This window comes from Perca fluviatilis, chromosome 4 (assembly GCF_010015445.1).
Source record: "Perca fluviatilis chromosome 4, GENO_Pfluv_1.0, whole genome shotgun sequence".
NCBI lineage: Eukaryota > Metazoa > Chordata > Actinopteri > Perciformes > Percidae > Perca > Perca fluviatilis.
Genome location: NC_053115.1, coordinates 27,442,745 through 27,467,905, shown reverse-complemented (window position 1 = coordinate 27,467,905; position 25,161 = coordinate 27,442,745). Strand labels below are relative to the sequence as shown.

General features: G+C 41.7%; 1 protein-coding gene across 15 annotated transcripts in view; it reads left to right on the top strand.

Moving 5' to 3' along the window:
• Positions 1-25,161, top strand: part of eif4g3a (eukaryotic translation initiation factor 4 gamma, 3a) — a 55,975-nt gene that overhangs the window by 21,918 nt on the left and 8,896 nt on the right. For 5 of the 15 annotated variants that reach the window (XM_039798828.1, XM_039798835.1, XM_039798824.1 and 2 more), the window contains 19 exons: positions 1,995-2,015; positions 5,048-5,227; positions 5,869-5,980; positions 6,147-6,307; positions 7,141-7,275; positions 9,669-9,891; positions 10,089-10,862; positions 11,944-12,032; positions 13,464-13,752; positions 13,990-14,114; positions 15,538-15,657; positions 17,310-17,468; positions 17,571-17,768; positions 18,912-19,058; positions 19,213-19,449; positions 21,609-21,713; positions 22,843-22,981; positions 23,332-23,474; positions 24,575-24,665. In XM_039798828.1, the coding sequence (XP_039654762.1) occupies positions 1,995-2,015; positions 5,048-5,227; positions 5,869-5,980; positions 6,147-6,307; positions 7,141-7,275; positions 9,669-9,891; positions 10,089-10,862; positions 11,944-12,032; positions 13,464-13,752; positions 13,990-14,114; positions 15,538-15,657; positions 17,310-17,468; positions 17,571-17,768; positions 18,912-19,058; positions 19,213-19,449; positions 21,609-21,713; positions 22,843-22,981; positions 23,332-23,474; positions 24,575-24,665 (3,448 nt within the window). The remainder of the gene's footprint in view (positions 1-1,994; positions 2,016-5,047; positions 5,228-5,868; positions 5,981-6,146; positions 6,308-7,140; positions 7,276-9,668; positions 9,892-10,088; positions 10,863-11,943; positions 12,033-13,463; positions 13,753-13,989; positions 14,115-15,537; positions 15,658-17,309; positions 17,469-17,570; positions 17,769-18,911; positions 19,059-19,212; positions 19,450-21,608; positions 21,714-22,842; positions 22,982-23,331; positions 23,475-24,574; positions 24,666-25,161) is intronic. The other 10 variants (XM_039798830.1, XM_039798829.1, XM_039798827.1 and 7 more) reach the window with 5 other exon arrangements.

Below are 25,161 nucleotides of genomic sequence, written 5' to 3'. Positions count from 1 at the left end.
TCTGTCTTCAACAAGGATAATCATTATTTCATTTTTTCCCCTCCACTTATCGGTGTAACTGACTTCTTTTGTCTGTGTGTGAACCAAAAGGTCAAAGCAAGTGGAAATTACTCTAAAACAAACAACTGTTGTTGAATTCTCCAGAGAGCTGTTTAGAGTGTAAATAACTCTATTAAGCTGAGTTTTACCCTTAAGTGTTTCCTCTTGGTTGGCCTCAAGTACTGGTAATGTCACATAATGGCATGGCCTTAAAGTGATTGTTCGGAGTAATTCACCCTAGGGTCCTTTGCACCATGACCTCGAGCCAAACACCCCCCCCAGAAGCTTTTTTCACCTGGGTCTAACATTGGGCGAGTTAGCGTAGCGTAGCGTTAGCCGCTGAATAGCTTAGCGCAGGGGCTAATGGACCCACGTTTGTATCTCGTAAATGACCCCACTAATAATGCCCGAAATGATACCAAAGGTCTACACTAGTACAAATAGGTTATGCACTCATAAAACGATGGATTGGAAAGTTTGTAAGTACACCAGAAGTTTATGAACACTTGCCTGCTCTCTTCTGCTCTCTGTTGCTACTGCTGCTGCTGCTACCTGCAGTTAGACGAGTGCTTAGGGCTGTCTACAAATTACTACACCGAAAAGAGATACAACAAAAATATTTATTAATTTAATGATTAAATAAGGTAATGTCTCCAAACTTACCTCAATTATTACTTGTCTCCTGCTAGTTATATTACAGCACTTACTTTAAAAAATAAGTTAAATTAAAAAATATTTTTGTTGCATCTCTTTTCGGTGTTGTAATTTGTAGACGTCCTAAGCACTCCGTCTCAGCGCAGCAACAACAGCAGCAGAGAGCAGAAGCCAGCAGGCAAGTGTTATTTACATTAACTTCTGGTGTATTGCCCACAAACTTTCCAATCCATCGTTTTATGAGTGCATAACCTATATATACTAGTGTAGACCTTTGGTATCATTTTCGGGCATTATTAGTGGGGTCATTTAAGACATACAAACGTGGGTCCATTAGCCCCACGCTAAGCTATTCAGCAGCTAACGCTACTCTACGCTAACTCGCCCAATGTTAGACCCAGGTGAAAAAAGCTTCTGGGGGGGTGTTTGGCTCGAGGTCATGGTGCAAAGGACCCTAGGGTAAATTACTCCGAACCATCACTTTAACATACTGTACATTTCATGTCAGCATTTCCACCTTAACATGCGGCATACAGGTCATGATGTTGACATTGTTTCAATAGAACGGAGTAGCTACTTGCTGACAGTATTTAGTCAACATTTCATATTAGAGAAAATATAAAGACAAACTCAAAAAGGTTGCAATGGTTCATATCAGGGTAAAGATTAAGCTTCATCCTGAGTTCAGTGTGTGTTACTGAATTACTTCTCTGCTATACAGTGAAAACATCAGCTCACATCTGCCAAAGGAAACAAAAGGTTTTCACCAAACAGTGATTTATTAAGTTAGGCAAACAACCAGGGCAGTGAAGTGACCCCTATCAGCTCCGTAAGCTATAAGGATGTATGTAACCCCCGCTGGTGCAGCCCTCAACATCATCTCTGTTGTTAATTCATTGTCGCAGGTGACAGCCAGGGCCATTGGGATTGAAAAATGGCAAAGACTGTGGTAGACTGGTGCTCAGGCTGTGCAATTTGAGAAAGGAAATACAGCCTTGGTAGTAAAGAGTGTGTCTGGTTGAGAAGAGCTTATGTGCAACTGTACATGCATGTGTGACATTTTCACTGTCTTTGAAGCTTTTTTCAATTCAATGAACCACCAACCCTCAGTCAGGGGGTATTTTCTATTCTATGACTTTTTGGGCTAAGGACCAGTTACAGTGTCAGGTAGGTAGAAATAATTGGGTGGTTTCCTGCCTTGATGTGTATGGGCGAATGGTTGCCTGCTTGTTTTTGTATTGAGCCTCACTACTACGGTCTCCCATTGGCTTTTTTTCTCTTTCCTGCTTTCAATACTCAAGGGAGGATTCAGGCCTATCCAGGTAACTGTAACTTCTGTTTCAAAAGTCTCCAGACCTGCATGGCATGATGAAGATCATTTCTAAATAATCTTATCCCTCCTAACTTTTAACCCTGTGCACCCACTCATCTTCACCACAGTGTATGTTCAGTAGAGAGATCTTTTATAGTCATGTATTCCCCGTATTTTATCCTGTAGAAGATCATTACTGCACCTTTCACTTTTTTGAGCCATTCGTTACTTAGTTAACTTGCACAATCTAATGAACAGGATGCAGAATGAAAGACTGTATATTGCGTATAAGATGTGATAAGAAAAGTGTTACCTGTTGGAAATATATAATGTTTAATATTTTATAGATGCCCGTTGGGCGCATGTATGTTTTCAGTTAGGGCTGCAACTAATTATTATTATGATTATTTTTATTGTCGATTTAATCTGCTGATTATTTTTTCGATTAATCGATTAGTTGTTTGGTCTATAAACAGTCAGACAATGGAGAAAAATGTCTGTTTCCCAAAGCCCAAGATGATGTCCTCAAATGTTTTGATTTTTCCACAACTCAAAGATATTCAGTTGCTGGAAACTGGAATCGGAATTATTTAAAGATTAATCGATTATTAAAAAAGTTGGCAAGTTAATTAATAGTTGACAACTAATCGATTAATCATTGCCACTCTAGTTTCAGTGTTGCTAGAGAGCACACTTATTGTTTCAGGGATTGCTTCAAGCCTAAGTTACAAAGCCAGTGACAGTATTGAAAAGTAATTTTGTCTGTCAACTCCTATTTCTTGCTTTGCCAGCGAATTTCCTGGTCCTTTCCCGGATTTCCACAGGGCTATTTACAATAAAACCATTGACCCTGATTTATTATGTTAAAGGTGATTTCCCTCTTGGGTATTTTTAGACGGTTTTACAGCATTGTTTATTCTGCTCTCCTTCACTGGAGCACAATGTGACCATAGCTGGGTATGCCCAGCTTGAGCCCTAGTTGTATGGAATTCAGTCACAGCTGTTGGTAGTGGGCTTTCTTCAGGCCCATCCAAACACAATGCCCATCCAATTTTAAACTTTTAACTGATTGTGACATGTTGTATAGAAATAATTGAAAAAAACTGCAGTCACTACGAGTATATATTTTTTTTCAAGTTTTCTGTGCTGCGTGACTCATGAGAAAAAGGCCATATTGCTTCCTGATGAAGAGATCCATACTGTGTGTAACACATTCAGTACAACTGCAAAGTTGGCCAAGCTGTTCAGGCACAAAAAGAGGTATTTGAAGCTATTCAGCTGTCCAAGAGTTTTTATTTTCTACAGCTGTGGACGCTGGTGCAGCTTGTTTACAGACAGACTGGCCAGAATAAAAAAAAAAAAGAGAGTTTATAGGAAAATATAAAAAAACAGAAGTAATGAAATTTACACTTTGGTTGTTCCTCTTAAGTTTTCTGCAGAAAACTGTAATTGGGCTGGTCTCTGACACTAAGGTCTGGTCTGCTTTGCTTTTTCAAAAGACCTCCAAAGTCCTTTTGTTGCTAATCCAACCTAGGAAAAAAAGACCTTTTAAAAACACAATGAAATGCAAAAACACTACCTTAACCCACCAGTGTGTATAGCTGTGGGATATGCCTGTGACTGTGACAAACCTTAGTTTATCTCCTCCCACATCCGTTTGTAGCAGGTGGCATCAGGTTTCATTTAGTAAAAGGAAATGTCTCGTAACCAATTGGTCACAAGTCTAAACCATACTGCAGTTAATGTGGGCCCATTAGTGTTATATTCATTAATGAAAATTGACCTGAAGCATATGTATGTATGTATGTAATATAATTGGTTAAATCCTATCCCGATTTAACTAAAATATAAAGGAGAGCTGCTTGAATTAGAGATCAATCACAAAACAACCAAAAATCTACAAAGTGTAGAGAAATGGGCTTTTTGTATGTTACTGGTTTTTCACTCGTGTGTTGCCTGGAAAAAAAATGCATGTCAAGAAACCACAAAGTTCCCCTGACAACAACAAAGTTCTGCAGCCAAACTTCATTCAGTTAGTGAAGCTTTTCTAAACCTAATCCTAAACAATCCACCACTTCAATCATTGTATATGTCTGCCTCATTCCCACCTTCATAATAATAACAACAATAATAACATAAAATCATAATAACCTTCATGATGAACACAGGGCGCATTGTGAATGTCTAGAAGAATTGAGACAGTTCATGCTGCACTGATTACGGTTATGTGCAATGGCTTCCTTTTACTAAATTGTATGTCAATATGAATTAATCATGCTTTTAAAGCTTCTGTTTAGGTGATTAAATGATTGTAGGAGGAAATATTTAGGACCAAAATGTCTAAACAGAGAGTGGTGCTCCCTACTTTGTAGATGTCATTCATCTGACTCATAATATTGCTTGCCAGTTACAAAAAAATAATCCAAACTTTAGAGATGTTTAGTTAAGTAATTCATGTACTGTATGGGTTGATTTAAAGAGGCATTAAATAGTTATTATATATGTGACGGTCAGTTTGTCCGCTTTTTCTTTTTCTCATTTTGCAGCAGTAAAAGTGAAGTGAGATGAAACCGATGTTGACAAAGTTTCCTTTTGGAGACATACTATAATTTGAAATTGGGAAAAATTTGAAGTTGGAAAAAAGGTAATAAGTTGCAACATATCGCATAATATTGTTTAAAATCGTATCAAAGTATCGTGATGATATCGTATTGTGAGGCCTCGTGATTCCCACCCCTATTAAATAGTAATATAGTGCGCATGTCTGCCTGAATATACTTCTGCCTTTCATCCCAGTCTGTATAAGAGTTGAGCCAAAGTTGTTGTGCACCCTTTATTTTTTTTCTTAAAAGCTGCTGATAAAAACCAGGACCGTCTCACTGTGAGAAATGTGTAGGCCAAATGGTGAAGACATCTGAAAAACTGTCCTTGTTTGTCTTTTAGATGAAGCGTGGCAGCATGTGGAAATGAGACTGCTGCCTCTGGGGTAGTACTTAATGTCTTTTGTTGTTTCTCTGTGTTTCTCTCACATGTTGCCTTTAGTTTTTCCAGAGGACTCAGATGCAGACTGCGAGGCCCACCATCCCTACAAACACACCCTCCATACGGCCTGGCTCACAGACTCCCACGGCGGCTGTCTACCCCACTAACCAACCAATCATGATGACCATGGCACCCATGCCTTTCCCTTCCCCACAGACTGCACAGTACTACATCCCACAGGTGACACACACGCACTGAACTGGGTCTTTAAAAATGACATTTGGTCTATATCTCAGTTCCAGCTATAGTTATGTGTACATATATGTTTTCTAACAACGTTTCGATTTCTTATAGTGAATTACAGAATTACGCTTCGTCTTATTTATTTATACAAAATAATTGTAACGTCACATTTGCAGTTTTGATAATTTTTCTTGTAGCGAATGAATACTGAGAAAATGTTCTCTGGCTGCAGCTGGTACTGTTTTAGATTCAACGGATTAAAGGAATAGTTCAACATAAAAGCATTTTTCTTTGTAAAATTCATGAAATTGTCTTTGGTGGAAATTAAGCAAAACTATTCTAATTTGCTGCTGTAGTGCACCTGCGATGAATTTGTTTTTGTGCTGGATGCTAACAGAAAAAATACTCTCTGGTTGCAGCTGGTACCGGTGAGATTTGACTAATTAACAGAAATACAGTTCATAAAACTGGTCGAGGCAGAATGTGAAAGACGGCTCATCTCACAGAAGGATGATTAAAATCCCTGTTCAAAAAAAAAATAACCTCACTGAATGCAAAAGTGTGCAGTTTTTATAGTGACGTTTATACAGTATCCAATGATGTGTTCAACTGTCTTTCTCTGTCCTTTTTACGTGCAGTATCGCCACAGTACACCCTACGTGGGACCTCCTCAGCAGTATTCTGTACAGCCTCCAGGGTCTGGCACCTTCTATCCTGGGCCAGGGCCAGGGGAGTACCCTGCCCCATATCGTGAGTCATTAATCCAACACAGACACACTGCTATTCCCATGTTACATTTAAAATCTGAACTCACCACAAATACACACAACCCCCTATCAGCCTCGTGTGCCCCCCAAAGCAGGAGAATCTAACAATGTTGTACTAATATCTGTTTTCTTCTCGCAAATGCATTCAGATCCCCTCAGGTACCACCCGCCTGTCTCACCCTCTGTTCCTGCTCCCGTCCCCACGGCTGGTCCACCCTACTACCCAGGACAGGCTGTGTATCCCCCCTCACCCCCCATCATAGTGCCTACACCACAGCAACCTCCACCAGCCAAGCGTGAGAAGAAAACAGTGAGTATCTTAGTTGTTCCTTTTTGTCTTTTTTTTTTTATTTTTTCTCTCTCCTGTAATTTTGCTTTTTTCAAAAAATATTTTGGTAACAAGTACAAGTAATAATGTATAATAATCAAAGAGATAAACATTTTTAATGTATGCCGACGAAACAATCTCACCTTGAGGTCCATTTAGCAGCTGTTCTGGAGCTTTTGATCATGATTTCTGTCAGTTGTCACGTAGATAGTCAGATTTCCATTTTATTCTGAGCTTTTTATAGACTTAAAGTTGGGCTTTACAGTTCACTTTTGGGCTCTTAAACAGCAGCTGACAAAAGAATATCCCCTCAAAGATCATTAAGTAGCTGTTCGTATCATACAGTATAATCTTCATCAGCAGATGGAGTTTCCCCAGTTATTCCAGTTGCTCTTTTGTGTTTGAGAGAAACAGAATCAATTTTCTCTTGTTTACAATACATGTAATGTTTTGCATAAATGTGGAATTTTTTTACAAAATAGTGTTTTAAAAGAGAGGCTATATTGAGCTTGTGAATTAAGTCAAGACATGTAACATTTGAAAATAACTACGTGACATTTTGTTATTCCTCGAGACAAATGTACAAACCCTGTGAGTGTATCTGCAGATAATCTGCTGTTTCTATGATCGCTGGTGAAATACTTGATAATGTTAACGTGTCAGTGATCAGTTTTCTTTCCCTGAGCACAAATGTATATGCCAAATTCTTGTTTGGGTATAATGCTGCAGATGGAAAGTATGCATATGAAATGGCTGAGGCAGGGTTGCTCTGAGACTCGCGCGCTTTAGTGAGGTCTGTTTTTTTTGTGCCATTGTCCTCCCAGATCCGTATCCGTGACCCCAATCAGGGTGGCCGGGATATCACAGAAGAGATCATGGCAGGGGGTTCAGGGAGCAGAAATTCAACGCCTCCTATCGGCCGCCCTTCCTCTACCCCTACACCCCCACAGGTATGGCTCTCTGACACACTCACCTAAAGTAGTTTGAGCTGTGGTAGTGTAAACTGATTAGGCTGGAGATTCAGCTGAGGAGAGGAGAGACCTCTCGTGTAGCTTTGTTGCAGTGTGAACTCCGTACCCTAATCCTTCCTGCTGTTCTCCATGTGTTAATGATGGACAGGACGCAGCCTCGGTGTCATTTTTCAGCCATATTGCCCTCTCATAAGGAATTCATGTTGGATTTCTGTCAAGAACATACCTTCGGACTTCTACAAGCACTTTTGTTATTAGTTTTATTACTATTCTTTCTTTCATTTTTTAATCTCTTCATTGAGTTTTTCCAGGACAAGTATCATTAACATTGCAAGGTGGCAATATAAGAAATGTCCAGATAAGCAAGTACAAAGATCGCAAGTATAATCAAAAGAGAACTAGTAATGGAACAGGCAGCAATGGAAACCGTAAAGGAGTAGGTAAATTGTGACGGGAAGGCCCCCTCGCCTATAAATGTACACATGTATACATGCATAGACACACACACACACACACACACACACACACACACACACACACACACACACACACACACACGTAATAAACATATGTATACACACACACACACACACACGTAATATACTTATGTATACCTAGATACACCCATATACAGACACACTTGTAAACTTACATACAGACACACACACACACATTGTGTAGATATATATGCATATACATACACATAACAAAACTAATGGATGTTATACTGGGTGTGAGAGAAAAGGGCAGAAAAGAGGAAAAATAAAACATTAGTTTTATTACTATAGTTGAGTGTTTATGTTCTTCAGCTAACCAAGTAGTCTTGGGTTTTCCCGGTCATATGTGACGATTTAGGTCAAAAGGCCTAAAGAATAATAACAACAAAAAAAGAGTTATTTCAATAATATCACATACAACTTATGTGTTTAGACATGCATGTAGGGCCATGACTTGTTAAAACCACTTTAGACGTAATATTCCCCTGATGAATTCACGGTAATCTTGTTAACTGCTGTTTTAATCTTGAACCTGCTTCTTTTCTATCACTGTTTCTATTCACTCTATCTTTTACAGTAGCTTGCATATGTATTGTCTGATTTCTCCTGCACCTTCTACAGAATCCACTTAGATTTTGTTATTTTTCCATTCTGTTCTTAAAAAAAAAAAATTGCATTTCAGCCCCTAATTACTGTAAATGTGTAGAATGGGAATAAGCAGGGCTGTGGGTCATTATATTGAAGCTAAAAACAGTTGACTAATGCCATTGGCACATTTTAATAAAAGAGAGCCAAAATTAAAAAAGAAATTCTGGATTCTGAAGAAGGACATTGTGGGCCCTATTTTAACGATCTAAGCGCACGACGTGAAGCACATGGCGCAGGTGCGTTTAGGGCGTGTCCAAATCCACTTTTGCTGCGGAAAAAAAGGTCTGTGCGCCGGCGCATGGTTCAAAAGGGTTGTACTTAGTGCTTCATTAATTCATAGGTGTGTTTTGGGCGCAACACGCAATAAACCAATCAGAGTGTCATCTCCCATTCCCTTTAAAAATCCAGGCACGTTTATACTTTGGCGCATTGCTATTATGATGGCGGATTTGCACCGTAATATTTTTATAAGTAATCTTTTGCATGTTTGTGTGCTGCTGCGCTTGTGTGTGTGTTGTGTGTTGTGTGTGTTGTGTGTGTTGTGTGTGTGTGTGTAACAAGCATAGTATGCGCACACGAGCCTAGGCGCATTTTACTAATTCACTGTTAAAATAACAATGTAATGCTGCGCTATTGACTTTAGACCTGGTTTTTGTTGGTCAATGGCGTGATCACTTCCCGCTGCCTCAAGATAGCAATACGCCAAGAATTCACCTGTACACACCTCCCTGTAAGACCAGCACGCTCATGGGCGCAAAGATGGGCGCAGGTGCATTTGCTATTTAAACGCCGTGGGCGCTGGACGGGAAACGGACAACTGCGTCGGTCTTAAACTAGCAAAGACACTTGCTGCGTCGTGCTTTGCGCCGCGCTGCGCCGGGTGCAAGATAGGGTCCTGTGACTTCTTCCTCCTTGTTCCTTCTGTGGATGTTAACAGTCTTTCCTCTCTTTCTCTGTCTTTTTGTGCCCCTTTTGATTTTATTTCTCTCTCTATCTTTCGCTCTGTCCTTTTCCTCTGCATTGTTATGAGCCGTTCCCCTCCTCCTGCCATTCCTCCCACATTGATCTTCCATTTCCATCTCCATTGCCATCCTCTTAATCTAACCACACCCCATTGGACTCCTTATTTCTGCTTAATCCTGCATTTGGGCTTGTTTGTTTGTTTATTTGTTTGTGTGCGTGCTTGACTTCATCTCTGTGCCTGTCTCTGGTTTTCTGTGTTGCTAGTTTTTATGGCCGCACCCTCATTATCCTCACATTTTCTACCTCAAATCGCAGCAGCAGCTGAGCAGCAGCCAGACTCCAGAGCAGCAGCAGCAGCAGCAGCAGCAGTCGCAGCCTCCTCAGCCACAGCAGGCCCATCCTGGAGTCTACACGTTGGAGCCACGGCAGCCCCAACAGCCACAGCAGCTGGCGACCACTGGGGTTTCAGACACCAAACCAGGGCCAGGTCTGCACCAACACCACATTCTGTCTGTCTGCTTTACTGAGCCTGCAACTGTCCCAGTCATGAACTTAATCTCCATCTATGCATCTTTACACGAGTTATCTGTTTACAAATAAAAACTGTTAAGTACAGTATATGCTGCAGCTATTACCTTTTTGATGATTCAGTTGCGTGTCTATCTGAACTCTTCATCCTTTCAGATGATACGCCAAAACTGGAGCCAGTTGTCCAGAAGTCTTCCTCGCCTGGGCTTGTGCAGCCTGAAGCGCCTGTAGAGAGACTTGAGGCCAAAGCTCCTGTATCTGAGCCCTCTTCTACTGTTGAACCAGAGCTTCCCTTCCCTGCCTTGATGACCACCCCCGTCACTCTCCCTCTTTCAGTGGCCAACAACAGAGAACGTCCCTCAGCCAGGGAGTCAACTGCCTCAGCCTCTTCTCCCTCCTTCTCAGTCGGGGAGCACCATCCCTCTTTGGCGCCACCTCAGACTCCCAGCACAGACAAGCCTCTCTCAGACGCCCCTCGAACCCTGGCTGCCTCTCCAGCACCGGCTCCCAAGGCTTTGAACGGCCATGCAGACTCTGGGACTGAGCTGGACACCACGGCACAGGAGCCTTCTCTTCTGTCTTCAGCTGCACTCCAGCCCCAGGCCTCTGATCCCGCTTACAGAGAGGCCTCTTCCTCTGAAAGTTTTCCCTGTGACGTGAGGCCAGAGTTGCCCGTTGCGCTCGCCCCTATGACACCTGTGGCTGTGGTGCCAGTGACCCTGTCCTCAAGCCCCGCTTCAGCTTTGCCAGTTATGCTCCCCCTTGGGCTTCCGCCTCTAGTGCAGGCCACGACAGAGGCCGACGAGGCGAGCAAGTCCTTAGACACTAAAGACCTCATCCCCATAGTAGGGACAGAGATACATGGAGGCATTACTGACAGCAAAACGGAGTCCCAACAACAAGCACTCACCAGGAAGAGTCCTACTACAGGTACTGTATCTGGTACATTTCAACTACTGTAAAAAAAAAAAAAAATCGTAGCCTAGATAGTTTAGTTTTTTTAACTTGCAACAAAGGAGTAATGCTTTTTTGTGATAGTCCAGCTGAAAAAGGAGAGGCTGTTTTATGAGTACACTACTTTTTTTTTTTTTCTTTTACTGTGCCAAATTGCAAATTTAAGTGATTCTATTATTCACCAGGGTGTTTTATGAACGCCCATATAGCACACATTGCAGATCATTTCTCATCAAACACTCTGCTGACATAGTTGACTCCCCAATAAGATACAGAATAAACTCTCTCTGCTTGGTCAGAGTTAGGGATTAGTTGCCATGCCTTCAGAAAAACCTGGATATTATGATATGCGTTTTAAATAGTATTTGTTTCCCTGTAACATTATCTTCACATTTTGGTTTGCCAAGAAAGAAATACAGTCAGAACCAAATAATGGCTAACAAGTGGAAGTATTTTGGTGAACAATATTTGTGGGTCTGCTGCAGAACCGAAGGTTCTCAGCATCAGCAGTGTCACTTTCATTAAAGTGGGACAAAAAGAGATGCAACCATAGTTACCTAAAGCACGTTAAGCTTTAAGTAAGATTAATTTATGACAAACAAGTTCCCAACAGTATGGGATTAGAAGAAAGGGGAATGGCATATAAGGTTTTGCAACAGTTTAAAAAACCTGTCCTGGAAACCTCTTTAAACATCTAACTCATGGGTCATGGGGAACCTTTTTCCATTTATCCCTCTTGTTATGCTCTGTCAAATAGTATTTGCAAAGAATGTTTAATGTGTGTTTTAGATGGGTGAGGGTTATCATATTAAGACTATGTAGACGTCATATTTAAATATACCCATCTGCAATGGTTTAAACAATTTTTAGAAAACGTATTTGCCTGGACTGTTTTACTCAGATTTGAAAGTGTAACCGATTTTCCTCTACAGACAAAATGGCGTTTCTCTTGCCATCATTGTGCCACCAAATTTTGACTTTTAAATCCATTGTGGTTGTGTTTTTTGATGACTGGCTGTGGCTGATAACATGTTCCTGCATTTATATTTCCCTGCAGTTAATCAGACTGCTTCTGCTATACCAAAGACCTGGAGGAAACCAAATGAAGGGATCTATACTGGCGATGCACCTCAAAAGGATGATGAGGTAAGAAAAGAGGCCCAAAACTGCTCACCATTCAGGACGAGGGAACCAGACAAAAGCAGCTGTAGCGAGTATTCAGACTTACTCTTAGTTTAAATGAGCTTAAAGTATAGATAATTTCATCTTCAAATGTTGGCAAATATCCTACGAAATATACCTTCTTTTCAATAATTGTGATATTTTGTCACCTTTTTTAAAATGGTTGGCATTTCATTTTGGAACAAGCCTTTTTAAAATGGAGAGAGAGAGGGAGCGAGAGAGAGACAATGTGGGCAATAGTTCAAGTGGAAAATGTTTCCACATGTGTGGTGGGGGAAGCAGACATGAATGACTTTGGGGTGTTGTTATCGTTCGAGAGCGACAGCGAGGAGTTATCCATCATCTTCATCGCTAACCCAGCCCACTGTATGTAAAATCAGCTCTTTCCTGCTCTCGTTTCCTCTCCTTTATAGTTTTGTTCTGGGCTTGTCGCTGTGGGAGATTTTTCACATCACCTAAAAGCGGTGTCACCGACTTTTAATTGCTTCTTTTTGGGCCGCATTGAATTAGCACTATGAGTGAAGAAGAAATGTGATTTTATGCAGAAACACACATTTCACACAGATTACAAAAATATACATAGCCACACACATTTAAAATTTTTAGAGCATAAAAAAAAGTTCATTTCAGTTCATGTTCTGAATTCAGACTTAGTGTGTCTAATAAAAAGTTAATTAAAATCCCATAATTCTTATTCATATTGAACAAATTTTGGGTGTACAGTGAAGCTGGCCTCAAAATATTGCCTCATTGACACCGTTCTTTCTCTTGGAAACCAAATTTAGTGCCCCCACATTTATTTTTGGAAACAAAGAAAGTATAGTGTCTCGCTGAGATTGATTGTCCAATAGAGCATGTAACATAGAACGTCAATTGCAAAACATTAAAAAAAAAATACAAGAACTTTTTTCACTATGTGTAAATGGTTTCATGTACAGATAATATTTCAGATAATGACATCAGGGATGGTGTAGAGAAAATTATACCAGCATAGGCTTGTCCACTCTGTGCCACCTGTGGTATTGCCTAATGCAACAAGCCTATTGTACTCCCAATATTACTTCCCCTTTTTTGTCTTTTCTTAGTACCTGACCCATTCTGCCCTCTCCGCCCTTGACCCTTATTTTATTCATTCATCCCTCATTTTCACTCCTGTATTTAAACAATTTCTTTATGTGTCCATCCATTTCCCCCTGTCTGCAGATAATATCCTTACAGCTCTGTAACTGATAATTATACACAGATATTTTAATGCTACTAGTTTTTAAATATGATGAGAGCGACGTCACAGCAACCATTAAGCTGTTAGGAATGTATTATCTTGCTAAATGATAATAAAGCAGGGCATAATTTTTAGCGACAAATAATGGGGATCTGAATCTTGCCTCCACACAGGACGAGCCCAGGCCAGTAGATGAGCCTGCTGGAGACCAGGCCCTGCAGCCAGCTCTTCTGAGCAGCAGCCCGTTGCCCCTACCATCAGTCCTCCCCCCCACCCCTGCCCCAGCTCCTGCCAGCAGCCCCGAGGCTGCCGGAAAGCCTGCCGCTCCAGAGGAGAACGGTGAGGCCGAGATGGAGCCTATGAGGAATGGGGCAGGTCACACTTCGGAGACGGAGAGCAGCGACAGTGGAGCCACCCCGGGAGACAAGGAGAACTCCACAGGGGCCCCACTGGAAATGGAAGGTTAGAAAGGCTCCGTTCTTTGGTCAGATGCTTAAAGCTACTATGGGCAAAATGTTTCTGTAAAAAATACAGCAGATTCCTCAGTAGCAGCAATGATTTCTGTGTGTTGACATTCACATTTTGGTCTCTGCCTTTTCTTAGTGTAGCTTTTGCTTGTCTTATTGTCTGTTTTTTTGTATATATATATATATATATATATATTTGCAATTTTTCTCTTAAACCCTGCTTGGTGTCCAGACCTGGCCGAGCCCAGTGGGAAGCGTCAGTATGACAGGGACTTCCTGTTGGGCTTCCAGTTCATGCCAGCTTGCGTACAGAAGCCTGATGGGCTCCCGCCCATCAGTGATGTGGTGCTGGACAAGGTGAGTAAGCCAGCTGTTGCAGATAACCATAACCCTGCATACTCAGACCCTAGTGTCCTTCAATCTGCCAAAAAAAGTGCCAAATGTTTGTGTAAAAGTTCTGTGCAGTCACTTCTCTTCAGGAGGTCCTTCTCTAAATGTGGCTTTTAAAATGGAAAGTGGCGAGTATATTTTCTTTGTCCATCATTGTCTATATTGGGCTCTGTAAATGGAAATGAATATGTATGCTTAAGGTTTTGTCTTTTTAATTGAGCTGAAATAAGGAGTCGGTGGACAAAAGAAATTTAACCCGCAATAATTTCACTTTTAATTCAATCATTCTGTGGTTTTGGCTTCTCAGATGTAAAGATGTTCTGCTTTTCTTTTGTTTATATCATTGAAAATCCCATGTCATTGGGTTTTTTGACTGTAAGTCGGACAAAAGAAGCAACTGAAAATCTCACCTCAGGCTCTGGGAAATTATTCACAATTTTCTGTGCGTTTTAAAGATGAAGCGATTAAATGATAGAAGTCATTAGTTGAAGCTCTAGTTTTGAATAAACCTCTTTGAACAGGGTTGTTCATTATTGGCTCATAACAACAGCCAATGTCTTAGACATTTTTTTTTGTTAGCTTGTGTGCACTGGATCAAAGATCCAGCACACAGAGTTTGGTTCATTCCTCTGATCCACACATATGTATGGGTGGAGCATATGGCCCGCTGAAATGCTGTTTTGATTAAAATCACATTGCTATTATGTCACACTTGGCAGTGTTGAGTACGTGCCCCTCCCCCACCTCTCCAGAAGAACAACCAGACCGGCGATGTACAATCCCAAAGTCTCGTTTTCTCTGAGGGAGAAAAAGTTCAATCTCACTGGGAAAGAGTCGAGAGGAAGTCAAGGACAGCTGAAAGACAAAGAGCTGGATTTGTTCTTCTCTCCTCCCCCACAACTATCTCTATCTCTCTCTCTTTCCCTCTCTCTCTCTCCTGCGTTCCTTTCTTTCTTCCTTCCCCTCCACATCTGGTTCTGACTTCTCTCACTGAATGGCCCGCTGATCCTGCCGAGCATAATTTATCACCAGTACAGTGAAAATACATAAACCAAAAGCTGTTAATGTACTATGACTGTCATTTACAGAGGGTCACCTTAAGGGACCACTGGGTTAGAAATGCACATTGACTCACCAGGCAGACTCCTTTTACCCTGTTGCCACTATTATTAGGAATCACTGCTCCCCCTGCTGTTCAGCTCATCGTGTGTGTGTGTGTGTGTGTGTGTGTGTGTGTGTGTGTGTGTGTGTGTGTGTGTGTGTGTGTGTGTGTGTGTGTGTGTGTGTGTGTGTGTGTGTGTGTGTGTGTGTGTGTGTGTGTGTGTTGTATTGTGTGTGTTGTATTGTGTGTGTTGTGTGTGTTGTATTGTGTATGTTATGTGTCATGCAGATTAACCAAAACAAGTTGCCATCTCGAGTGGTGGATTCCCGGGTGATTTCCAGAGGACCTGATTTCACACCTGCCTTTGCAGATTTTGGCAGGCAGATGACTGGAGGACGAGGCGCTGCAGTGAGTCACAAGGACACACACACACACACACATACATACGCTCAAGCTGCCACAATTATTATCAATTCACACACACTCCCTTCAATTCCTACTTTCCATTTTCTCTCTATGCACAATTGGTCCTCATGTTTAATAGATAACTTGCTGATTTTAAGTGGAGCAGATACTGCACATCTTTCAAACCTTTCCCTAAAAGTTGGAGGATAATGGGATGTTGGCAATTTTAGGTACTTCAGTAGGTTCCAGTTGGTTTTAGTCGACATCTATGAATGTTCAGTGGCTGACTCAACACAGAACCCGTCCAATATACCACTCCAAGCACTGTTTACCATTGTCATAGTCTTGATTTGTTTGATTATAATAAACCTACTCAAGTGCTGCTGCAACACATAGTGTATCTGTTTTTTTAGATGATGCAGGGTAAGAAGAGCAGATTTCATATACTAGTACACTGCCGTTTGGAACGGGCCGCTTGTAGAATTCTTCAAAACCAAATTGTGCCCCAAAATTACTTACAGAAGGACCCCAAACCACTTAATATGCAACACCACTGTATAGCCTACTACTGACTTACAGTGTAGGCTATGTCTACATCAGAGGAAGACATTGTACTACTGTACTTACCTGACAGAGAACGTTGCAGATTCAGAATTTAATCACAAAATATCACAATGAAAACATGGAGTAATCAGACATTAGCGTCATGGACTCATGGCCCGTTACCCCCCCAGCCCGTTATGAGCGCTAATCGGCACATATCTGCGTTAATCAACCACCAGAACCTGTGTGTCTGTGTCTGTCTGTGTGTGTGTCTGTGTGTGCACAGAGAGAGAGAGCTATCATAATTATCCTGTTCACTTGTATTATTATATCAGATGTATTTACTTCTTGTATGTACAGTATGTTTGTTTTTATGCTTTGGCAACACGGATATCTTTTTTTTGTTAAGCCAATAAAGCAAACTGAAATTGGAGGGAGAGGGAGAGAGAGTGTAGGGGATTTGATTCGCGGGGTATTTTGGCGATGGTAATGTTATTAGTGTTGTAAGTTCGCAGTAGACTTAATTAACCCGACCCAGGGTGAGTTTCATGAAAACTGCTGTGTCTGTCCAGTTCAGCTCTGAGATTTTCTCGCATTGCACAGCGCTGTGAAGGAATAATCTCTGAGATTACGTTATGTTCTGCCTCTGGTTAGAAGTGGTGAATGTATGCTACAGCTCACAGCAACTTCATATGATATAGTGGCTGGCTTTTTTTGATATTTAGTGTTAGCAAATGGCTTTTTATTGAGTTTACAGTTGGTGAAATAATAGACACTGAAAAGCCAGTTACATAGCGCCTTTTTTTCCCCACAACCTTATTCCACATAGCAGTCGTGATGTTCCTTTCAGATATCCGCTCGTGCTCCAGGAAAGCGAAGAAAAGCTAGTTTGGTATATCCAGCAATCATGTAACGTTGGATGTAATGCTGGAAGCAGGAAAAACTGTGCAGGAGTCAAAGGCGGGTTTTTTAGGTTATGTTTGGTTGTATATATTTTTTCCTTTACAGATAGACAATGTGTTATTGTGACTGCTTAGAAGCAATATAGTGTAGGTGGCAACTTGTAGTGACGACAAATATTGACATGCTGTATTCTTTGATTGCAATCACAGCTTATGAACATTGGGGCTCGGCGGCCTCAACCCAGGAAGATCATCATGAACGTGTCGGTTAATGATGAAATTCAGCTGAAAAAGTCTGAGAATGCCTGGAAACCTGGCATAAAGAGGGCCGAGGTTCCTGCTGAGGATCCTGAAGCGCAAAACACACAGGTAGGGCCAAATATACACATGCATTTACACAAAGGAGGAGCGTTCCAAACATCAGCACCAGATGAATTGATTGATGGCCTCACCATGACTGCTTCCCCTCAGGAGCTCTTCAAGAAAGTACGCAGCATCCTGAACAAGCTGACGCCTCAGAAGTTCAACCAGCTGATGAAGCAGGTGACGGACCTGACCATCGACACAGAAGAGCGGCTCAAAGGGGTCATCGACCTGGTCTTTGAGAAGGCCATTGACGAGCCCAGTTTCTCCGTGGCCTATGGAAACATGTGCCGCTGCCTCGCCATGGTAAGCAGGCAGGAAGTGGATGAATAATCTTACCTCAACTATGGTTCATTCAAGTAAACTTTTCTGAATTCCAAAGACTGCGCATTCTACTCTACATGTGTTCATCCCAAATAAAACCAATCCAATTTGCATCTCAATGTACAGTCAACAACTCGCTAAACGTTTCAGCCGCAAACCGATGACAGGGTTTAGAGTCATCTCTGCCACACAGTTCAGTACGTGTTAGGATTTACAGTAGTGTGAACATAATTTCATGTTTTAATGACTTGCAAGAAGAATTTGTAAGATTTGGGCAACTGTTACACTATTTGAATTGAATTTATTGCTAGTAAAATATGAAATACTGTATGTCTTCTCTTCATTTTTTGAAATGGGTGCCTATTCATTAAAAAAATGCATTTTTTCAATGAGGAACTCTGCAGAGCATGTGAGCGGTTAGAATGTGAGCGTTCTCTGCTGCACGTTCCTGCCGCTCATAGCCGCTTCAGACTGCTCTGCTCAATATCGCTCCACACTTAACTCAGATTTCATCTCACTCTTCTGAAATCACTCCAACCAGTCGCTCCAAAAAAAAAAAGAGAGCTCCGCCAGCAAAAGGTCCCTGGATGACAGGTTCTGGCTTAGGTTTAGATCATCTGCATGTACTGCAGGAACCGAGACAGGCTCGGGCATGCTTCAAACTCATGGTGTGAGCGGGACCAGAGCATAATTGGAGCGAGGGATAGGGCGATGCTCAACTTTTTAAAATCCTCCTGCTCGCACTCTCTGCTTTCTCTTGTTCGCGCTCCTCTCCGCTCACATGCTCTGGAACCCTGTTAAAAACAGTGTGGGTGAAACATTTGAGTTTTGTTTAAAAAAAAAATAAAAAAAAGAGCTGTCAGTTGGTAACCCTAACTGTACATTAAAGCATGCATACATATAAGCATATTTGGGCTTTACGTTTGAAAAAATCCACACATGGAAATGTAAATGGTTGTGCACACAACATTTTTTTCTTTTGTGCAGTAGTTTCCTTCAGTAGAAGTTGCAGAAAAGTCTAGAGTTTAGTTTGATTGCCTCGTCTGCTAGACACCCGAGCCACTGTTCACATTTAACATTTTTAAAGGTTTAGCTTGTCACTTAAGTGCTACTGTTTCTGTACAGCTCAAGGTGCCCATGACAGACAAACCCAACACCACAGTGAACTTTCGCAAGCTGCTGCTAAACCGCTGCCAGAAGGAGTTCGAGAAAGACAAGGTGGACGACGTGGTGTTCGAGAGGAAGCAGAAAGAGCTGGACTCTGCTGCATCGGTATGTTCTCTATGAATTACTCAAGTGTGACACCCCATTTCATGCTGTACCAAAGCAATTTTTAGTACGAGGGAGAGAATAAAACTCTGGCAAAGATGCTTTGGGATAACCTCCAGGGTGCGTATTTGTTTAACGTTCCCTTGGTTCCCTTCAGACGACAGAGCGCGAGCGGCTTCAGGAAGAGCTGGAGGAAGCCAAGGACAAGGCCCGGCGACGTTCCATCGGCAACATCCGGTTCATTGGCGAGCTTTTCAAGCTCAAGATGTTGACGGAGGCCATAATGCACGACTGTGTTGTCAAGCTGCTGAAGAACCACGACGAGGAGTCTTTGGAGTGCCTGTGCAGGCTGCTCACCACCATCGGCAAGGACCTCGACTTTGAGAAGGCCAAGGTGAGGCGGAGAAAAAGAAGTTGATTTATTAAGTTCCCTTAATAAATAGGCTATATATGAATGAGCTTATGTACATAAATGTCCATTGTGATGTCAACTTTGTCAGTTATATGTGGGAATATTGTGTTATATGTTAAATTAGTCGTTTTTCAGACATTCTACATGTGATAGGGATGGGGGTAGGGATATTATTGAGAGCTTATTTGTGTGTAGAGTGTGCATGCGTGTTTTTTATTATGTTTTTTTTTTTTTTTTTCCTATTTGTTTGTATCTACTCTGTTGTTCTGCTGTTCTGTTGCTCTATACATGATCCGGAGGACCCCCATGAAAACGAGATGTTGCATCTCATGGGGCTGATCCTCTAATAAATGTTCATAAATAAATAAATAAATAAATAAATAAGTGAGCCAGAGTGGGTAATACGAATTCAACGTTTTGGGAAATGTGCTTATTTGCCGATGAGAGGATTGATACCACTCTCATGTCTGAACTGTAAATATGAAGCCACAGCCAGGAGGTTAGCTTAGCTTAGCACACAGACTGGAAACAAGGAAACCACAAGCCTGGCTCTGTCGTACGATAACCGTTATTGTTAAATATTAATATTATTAAAAAATATATAGAGTAATTGTGGATGTGTAACATATTTATAGGCTCACTGGCACATTGAGCAGGCCTGATGTTTTGTCTTCGGGCTGTAGCAAATACTTGCTCAGAACTTGTTTCCAGGGCTGAAGTCATAAGGTGAACACTTTATCAGCAGCCCTTTGACATCCGCACAGTGTGTCAGTGTGCCTCTGCTAACACGCCACAAAGATAAATTCCTCTGTATTTGGTTATTTACTTGGCAATTGAATGAGGTGATTTTGGAGGTGATTCTGATCTAAAGCAACACAGTTCCGAGAGACACAAAAGAGAAAGTACTGGTGGGATTCAATCCCACGCCAGCTGGGCTACATTCAGTTCCAGAGGCAGGGGAGTAACTGTTCATGTAGGTTGAGAGGAAACAGTGGATGCTCTGCTTTGTTCTGTCTGACTGGCTCTCCTGTTGACATCGCTGACTCCCAGCGAGAGTCCTCGGATGCTTGGAGAGACATAATTGACCTGCGGGCCTTTCTGCTCTCTCTCTCTCTCTCTCTCTCTCTCTGTCTCTCTCTCTCTTTCTGCTGTACTGCGATGTGTGGTTTGATCCTTATCATCTATCGGTCACCATGCAAAAGGAAAGCCCTCTGACCTGCAGCGAAACTGCTATGAACTCAGCATAGCAACTTAGTTCTGCTTTGTTTCATTTTCGGTTTGCTACGGAGGCTACATTCACATTGCTACGTTTTGGTTTAAAAACGAATATCTTTTGCTCCGTGTTACACCTGGCATTCACACGAGCCACACTCCGAGCCCCTAAACCGGAGACATTTGAAAACACTTCTGACCCTGTTTTGGTTTGGAATCTCCGGGGTTGCGTTTGCGCAAACGAAGACCTTTGGCTACACCAACACTGACGCCAATACGATTGGGTCATGAAGTCTGTGAGACTAAGCTACTAACGTTACCATGGCAACAACCAGCAACGGAAGGAGTATCCATGCTGCCTCCTGTTTACCCCGGCACGCGCATGCCCAGTATGCGAGAATGTTGGTGAGATATGCGGTTAAGGTGTGAGATTAGTTCTTCTTCTGGAGCTAAAAACACTGGTGTGTACGGAGATCGCTTTTGGCTCAAAACTCCGCTTAAAAACCAAAATGTAGCAGTGTAAATGTAGCCTGAAGGTTCTTTTTAAGCTGTTTACCAACATAAAGGTGTAATCATTGTACATTCAATCTTACAGAATGTGGTCATGAATCACTTTGTCCTTTTTTAGATTAATCATGTTTAATGTGGTAATTTTCTGAACACGGCCGTTTTAATGTTGGGCCATTACAGTGAATTGTGTCTGTACTTTCTAGGCTATTACAGTTTTAGTTATGCCATTTCCCAAATTGTTCCAATTTAATCTCTGGCGGGCAGGACAGCCTCTGCTCCGAGTAACAAACTGACCAATCTGTCAGTTTAGTGAAATAATGCGGAAATCCCTGAAACCCGCTGTCCAGTAGATTGAATAGAGAAAAGGAGAATATAACCTTCATGTCTCAAATGAACCTCCTCCCTCTCTCTTTCCTCAGCCTCGGATGGATCAGTATTTCAATCAGATGGAAAAAATCGTCAAGGAGAGGAAGACGTCATCCCGGATACGATTTATGTTACAAGACATTATAGACCTGAGATTGGTAAGTGTGTGGTTGTGATGTTTGTTTTGTCCTGCCTTATGTTCAGGCCAGCTCTGGTTCACCATGAATTTACCCACAGAGGTTGTTTCATTGATCTCTCTGACCTCCTGGAACTTGATATTGGGTATTCTGGTCATTCAGTCATACACATTTATAAAACAATCCACCTTCTTTCAAATGAAAAAGATGTTTTGTTTAATTAACTGCTTCAAAAGCCTTTTTAGCCGCTGTACAACTACCTACTCAATTAGAAGAATTAGAAGATATGTCACTATTTAGAGCTTGTTCACCTGTTGCTCCCGTTGTTACACGCACAACGTAGCATTTAAAAGGCTATTTTTTTAATCTGAGTCCTCTGGCCTGGCTGGGCTTCCCATTGGCCTGGCGGCTCGCCCGGTGGCCTGTACAATTACAGGGGAAACACTGATTACATCTGATGCATTGTTTCTCCTTAAGTAACATGTTTATCTGTGTTGTCCTGGTCAAATAAACTAACAAAGTAAGAAAATACATGTACATAGTGGGGGGGACACATGGATGTTTCCTGGGAACCGAAACAAACTTGAGGAGGAAGTGAAACTAACGATGAGCAAATGTCTTAACGTGACGAGTGTCGTGTCAGGCTTTTCCAACAGAGAGACATCTGCACTGTGATTCTCTCCTACAGCAACTCTTACCTAACGCAAGCTGTTTGAATAAATGTCACTGTCTCCGGCCAGACACTGGAAACACAGAATCCAGCCCTGCTGTGCTCCACCCTTGTCAAATATAGAATTACAATTTAGCAAGACTACTTAAGCAGTGCAATGGATCCAACAGTTCAGCATCACGGAATGGCCCACAAATTAATCAAATTGTAGGGTTGTAATGCAAGTTGAATAACCTTGATAACCTTGTTAACACATGTCTGTCACTTCTCAGGCACCATGCCTGAATTCATGGTGCAGTTTTACATTTATATAATGCTTTTCTCCAGGGCAGCATTTCAAGCTCAAAAAATGGTTTCTTGCTTTAACCGCTGTATCTGGGCTGTCATTTGAAATGGGTCAGATCAAGAAAAAGAATTATGTTTGAAACTACTGAATCTGACACTACTGCACGGTCATTGTGATTCTCGTTTTTGTTCCAGCACAACTGGGTGTCCAGGAGAGCTGACCAGGGCCCGAAAACCATCGAGCAGATCCACAAGGAGGCAAAGATTGAAGAGCAGGAGGAGCAGAGAAAAGTGCAGCAGCAACTGCTCTCCAAGGACAGCAAGAGACGGCCAGGTCAGGCCTGCAGTCTAAATCCTCTTTAAAGCTTAGAGTCACATCGGCACAGCTACAGTGACTCAGGAAGCCTGCAAGCATACATACAGACAGACAGACTTCCTGTCCCTATAGCCTGCAGAGATGCTATTGTGCCCAACAGCAGACAGGAAGGGCCCCCCCCAATCCCCCACTCTCTCCTCTCTGCCAGCAGACCTATAATATTTCATCATGTATAGCACGAAACAGTCAAAAACGTCACACTGTCAGCATTGACAGTCAATTTAATGAATTAAAATACCATTAGATTTCCACTGAATTCATTTCAAACAATCTATTTCATGTGTGTGTTTGTCTCTTTGGCGTGGTAGATCCCAGAGATCAGAGAGATCAGCGAGATCAGAGAGATCAGCGAGATCAGCAGCGCATGCAGAGAGAAGAGACCTGGAACACTGTGCCCATGACGAAGAACAGCAGGACCATCGACCCCACCAAGATCCCAAAGATCTCCAAGGTGACACATGCTGCTGCTTTTTTTTTTTTTTTATACATATATGAACTAAGCAAGTCCTAAAATTCATGAAATAGGACCAACACGTCTCTCTTTTAATTTTTTTCACTTTGATACTGTATATTGGGGGGAAATCCCATTTGGCTTAGAAACTGATCAAGGATCCATACTTGACCAAAGATGGCCTGAAAGTCTTTGTTGCAGCATTTTGTATTTTTCTTTTGAGTCTGATATTCTGTGATGAATCTACAGGCTGCTTTGTACACTGAGTCTTGGTTGAATATTGTCAGGTCTGCATTTTAATTTATATAAATCGTTGAGGTTCTTCGTGTCGTGAAGAAAGTGGAACGTGTGTCAGTCAGAAGCCCCTTCACTGGTGGTGGTGGTTGTTCTTTCACTAGAAAGTTTCTGTACACCGCAAAAAAACTGTTTACACAGCACCAAGAGGAGTCCTGTGGCTCATCATGTGTACTCCTTCACTGTCCCTGCCCTCATCTGATCTACATTATTGTGGTTTATGCTTAGTAGTACACAGTCCCTCTGCTGGATCCATGAGGTACTGCTTTGTAAAAAGAAGCAAAACGAGTTAGACCTGCAGGAGGAATGTTGCCATGTTGTCAGTGTTAGTCACACTAGGAGAACACTCATTTTGCTAATCCTTTCTGACAAATCATGTAATATACTACATGATATACACTGTATTTTGTGTGCTACTTGTTCATTATTCAAATCTTAAATCAAAGGTTTTAACCAGTGCATTCTTGAGACCCTTAATACAAATAAACTAGTTTAAAAGATGGACTACTGAGGAATTTAGTAAACTAAAAGCCAGCATAGTTATTGAGCAAATAATTTAATAATTTAATATCAGGGAGTGCTTTGTCTTCAGATTGTTAGGGTTAGGTAACACGTGTGTATTAGTATCTACACTGATTGATGTGTATTATTTCTGGCAGCTCAGAACGTTAAAGTGACAATCATGTACCTGTAGTTTTAAGTCTGGGTCCTTTTCGGTCTCAAATGGTGTCCTCATTTGCCTTTTGCTGTCAGTTTTTGTTCAATGTGTGCTTGCAGCTTGTTCTTAAATTATTCTCGTTCTGCAGCCTCAAATGGATGAGAAGATCCAGCTGGGTCCCCGGGCTCAAGTCACGTGGGTGAAGGGCAGCAGTGGAGGAGCCAAGGCCAGTGACTCAGGTAAGAAAACATGTATTAACTGATCCAAGACCACAGTGGGTCGAAACATTGCATGAGCAGGAGTTAAAAAGAAAATGGAAAAAGTTGTTTATCACATAGCCAAGCACATTTGATCTTGTGTCTCAGAGGCCCGTTCATTGTAGCAAAACACTAAAAATGACTCAGAGGTAACACTAACCCCTCTGGCCGTCTCTCTCTGCCTCAGCTCAGATATCACTTGTTGACTGGTTGTTGACATCCAGATTTTGAGTTGTAACAATTGTAAACTTCATGTAATCATGGTAATTAATCATTGTAGTTCCAATACCTCTTTCACCCCAATGAGCAGGATCGGATTAGGGTTATCTGACCCGTGTTCAACACTTCTTTTGTCAATTCAAACAAAGCCAACCAAGTCTACACGGGTTGATCCCTGGTCATGGCAATTCAGATACGACCTGGGTCACAACCCAGGATAATACATACCAATTACCCCACGGGCTGGAAATGGGTGGGT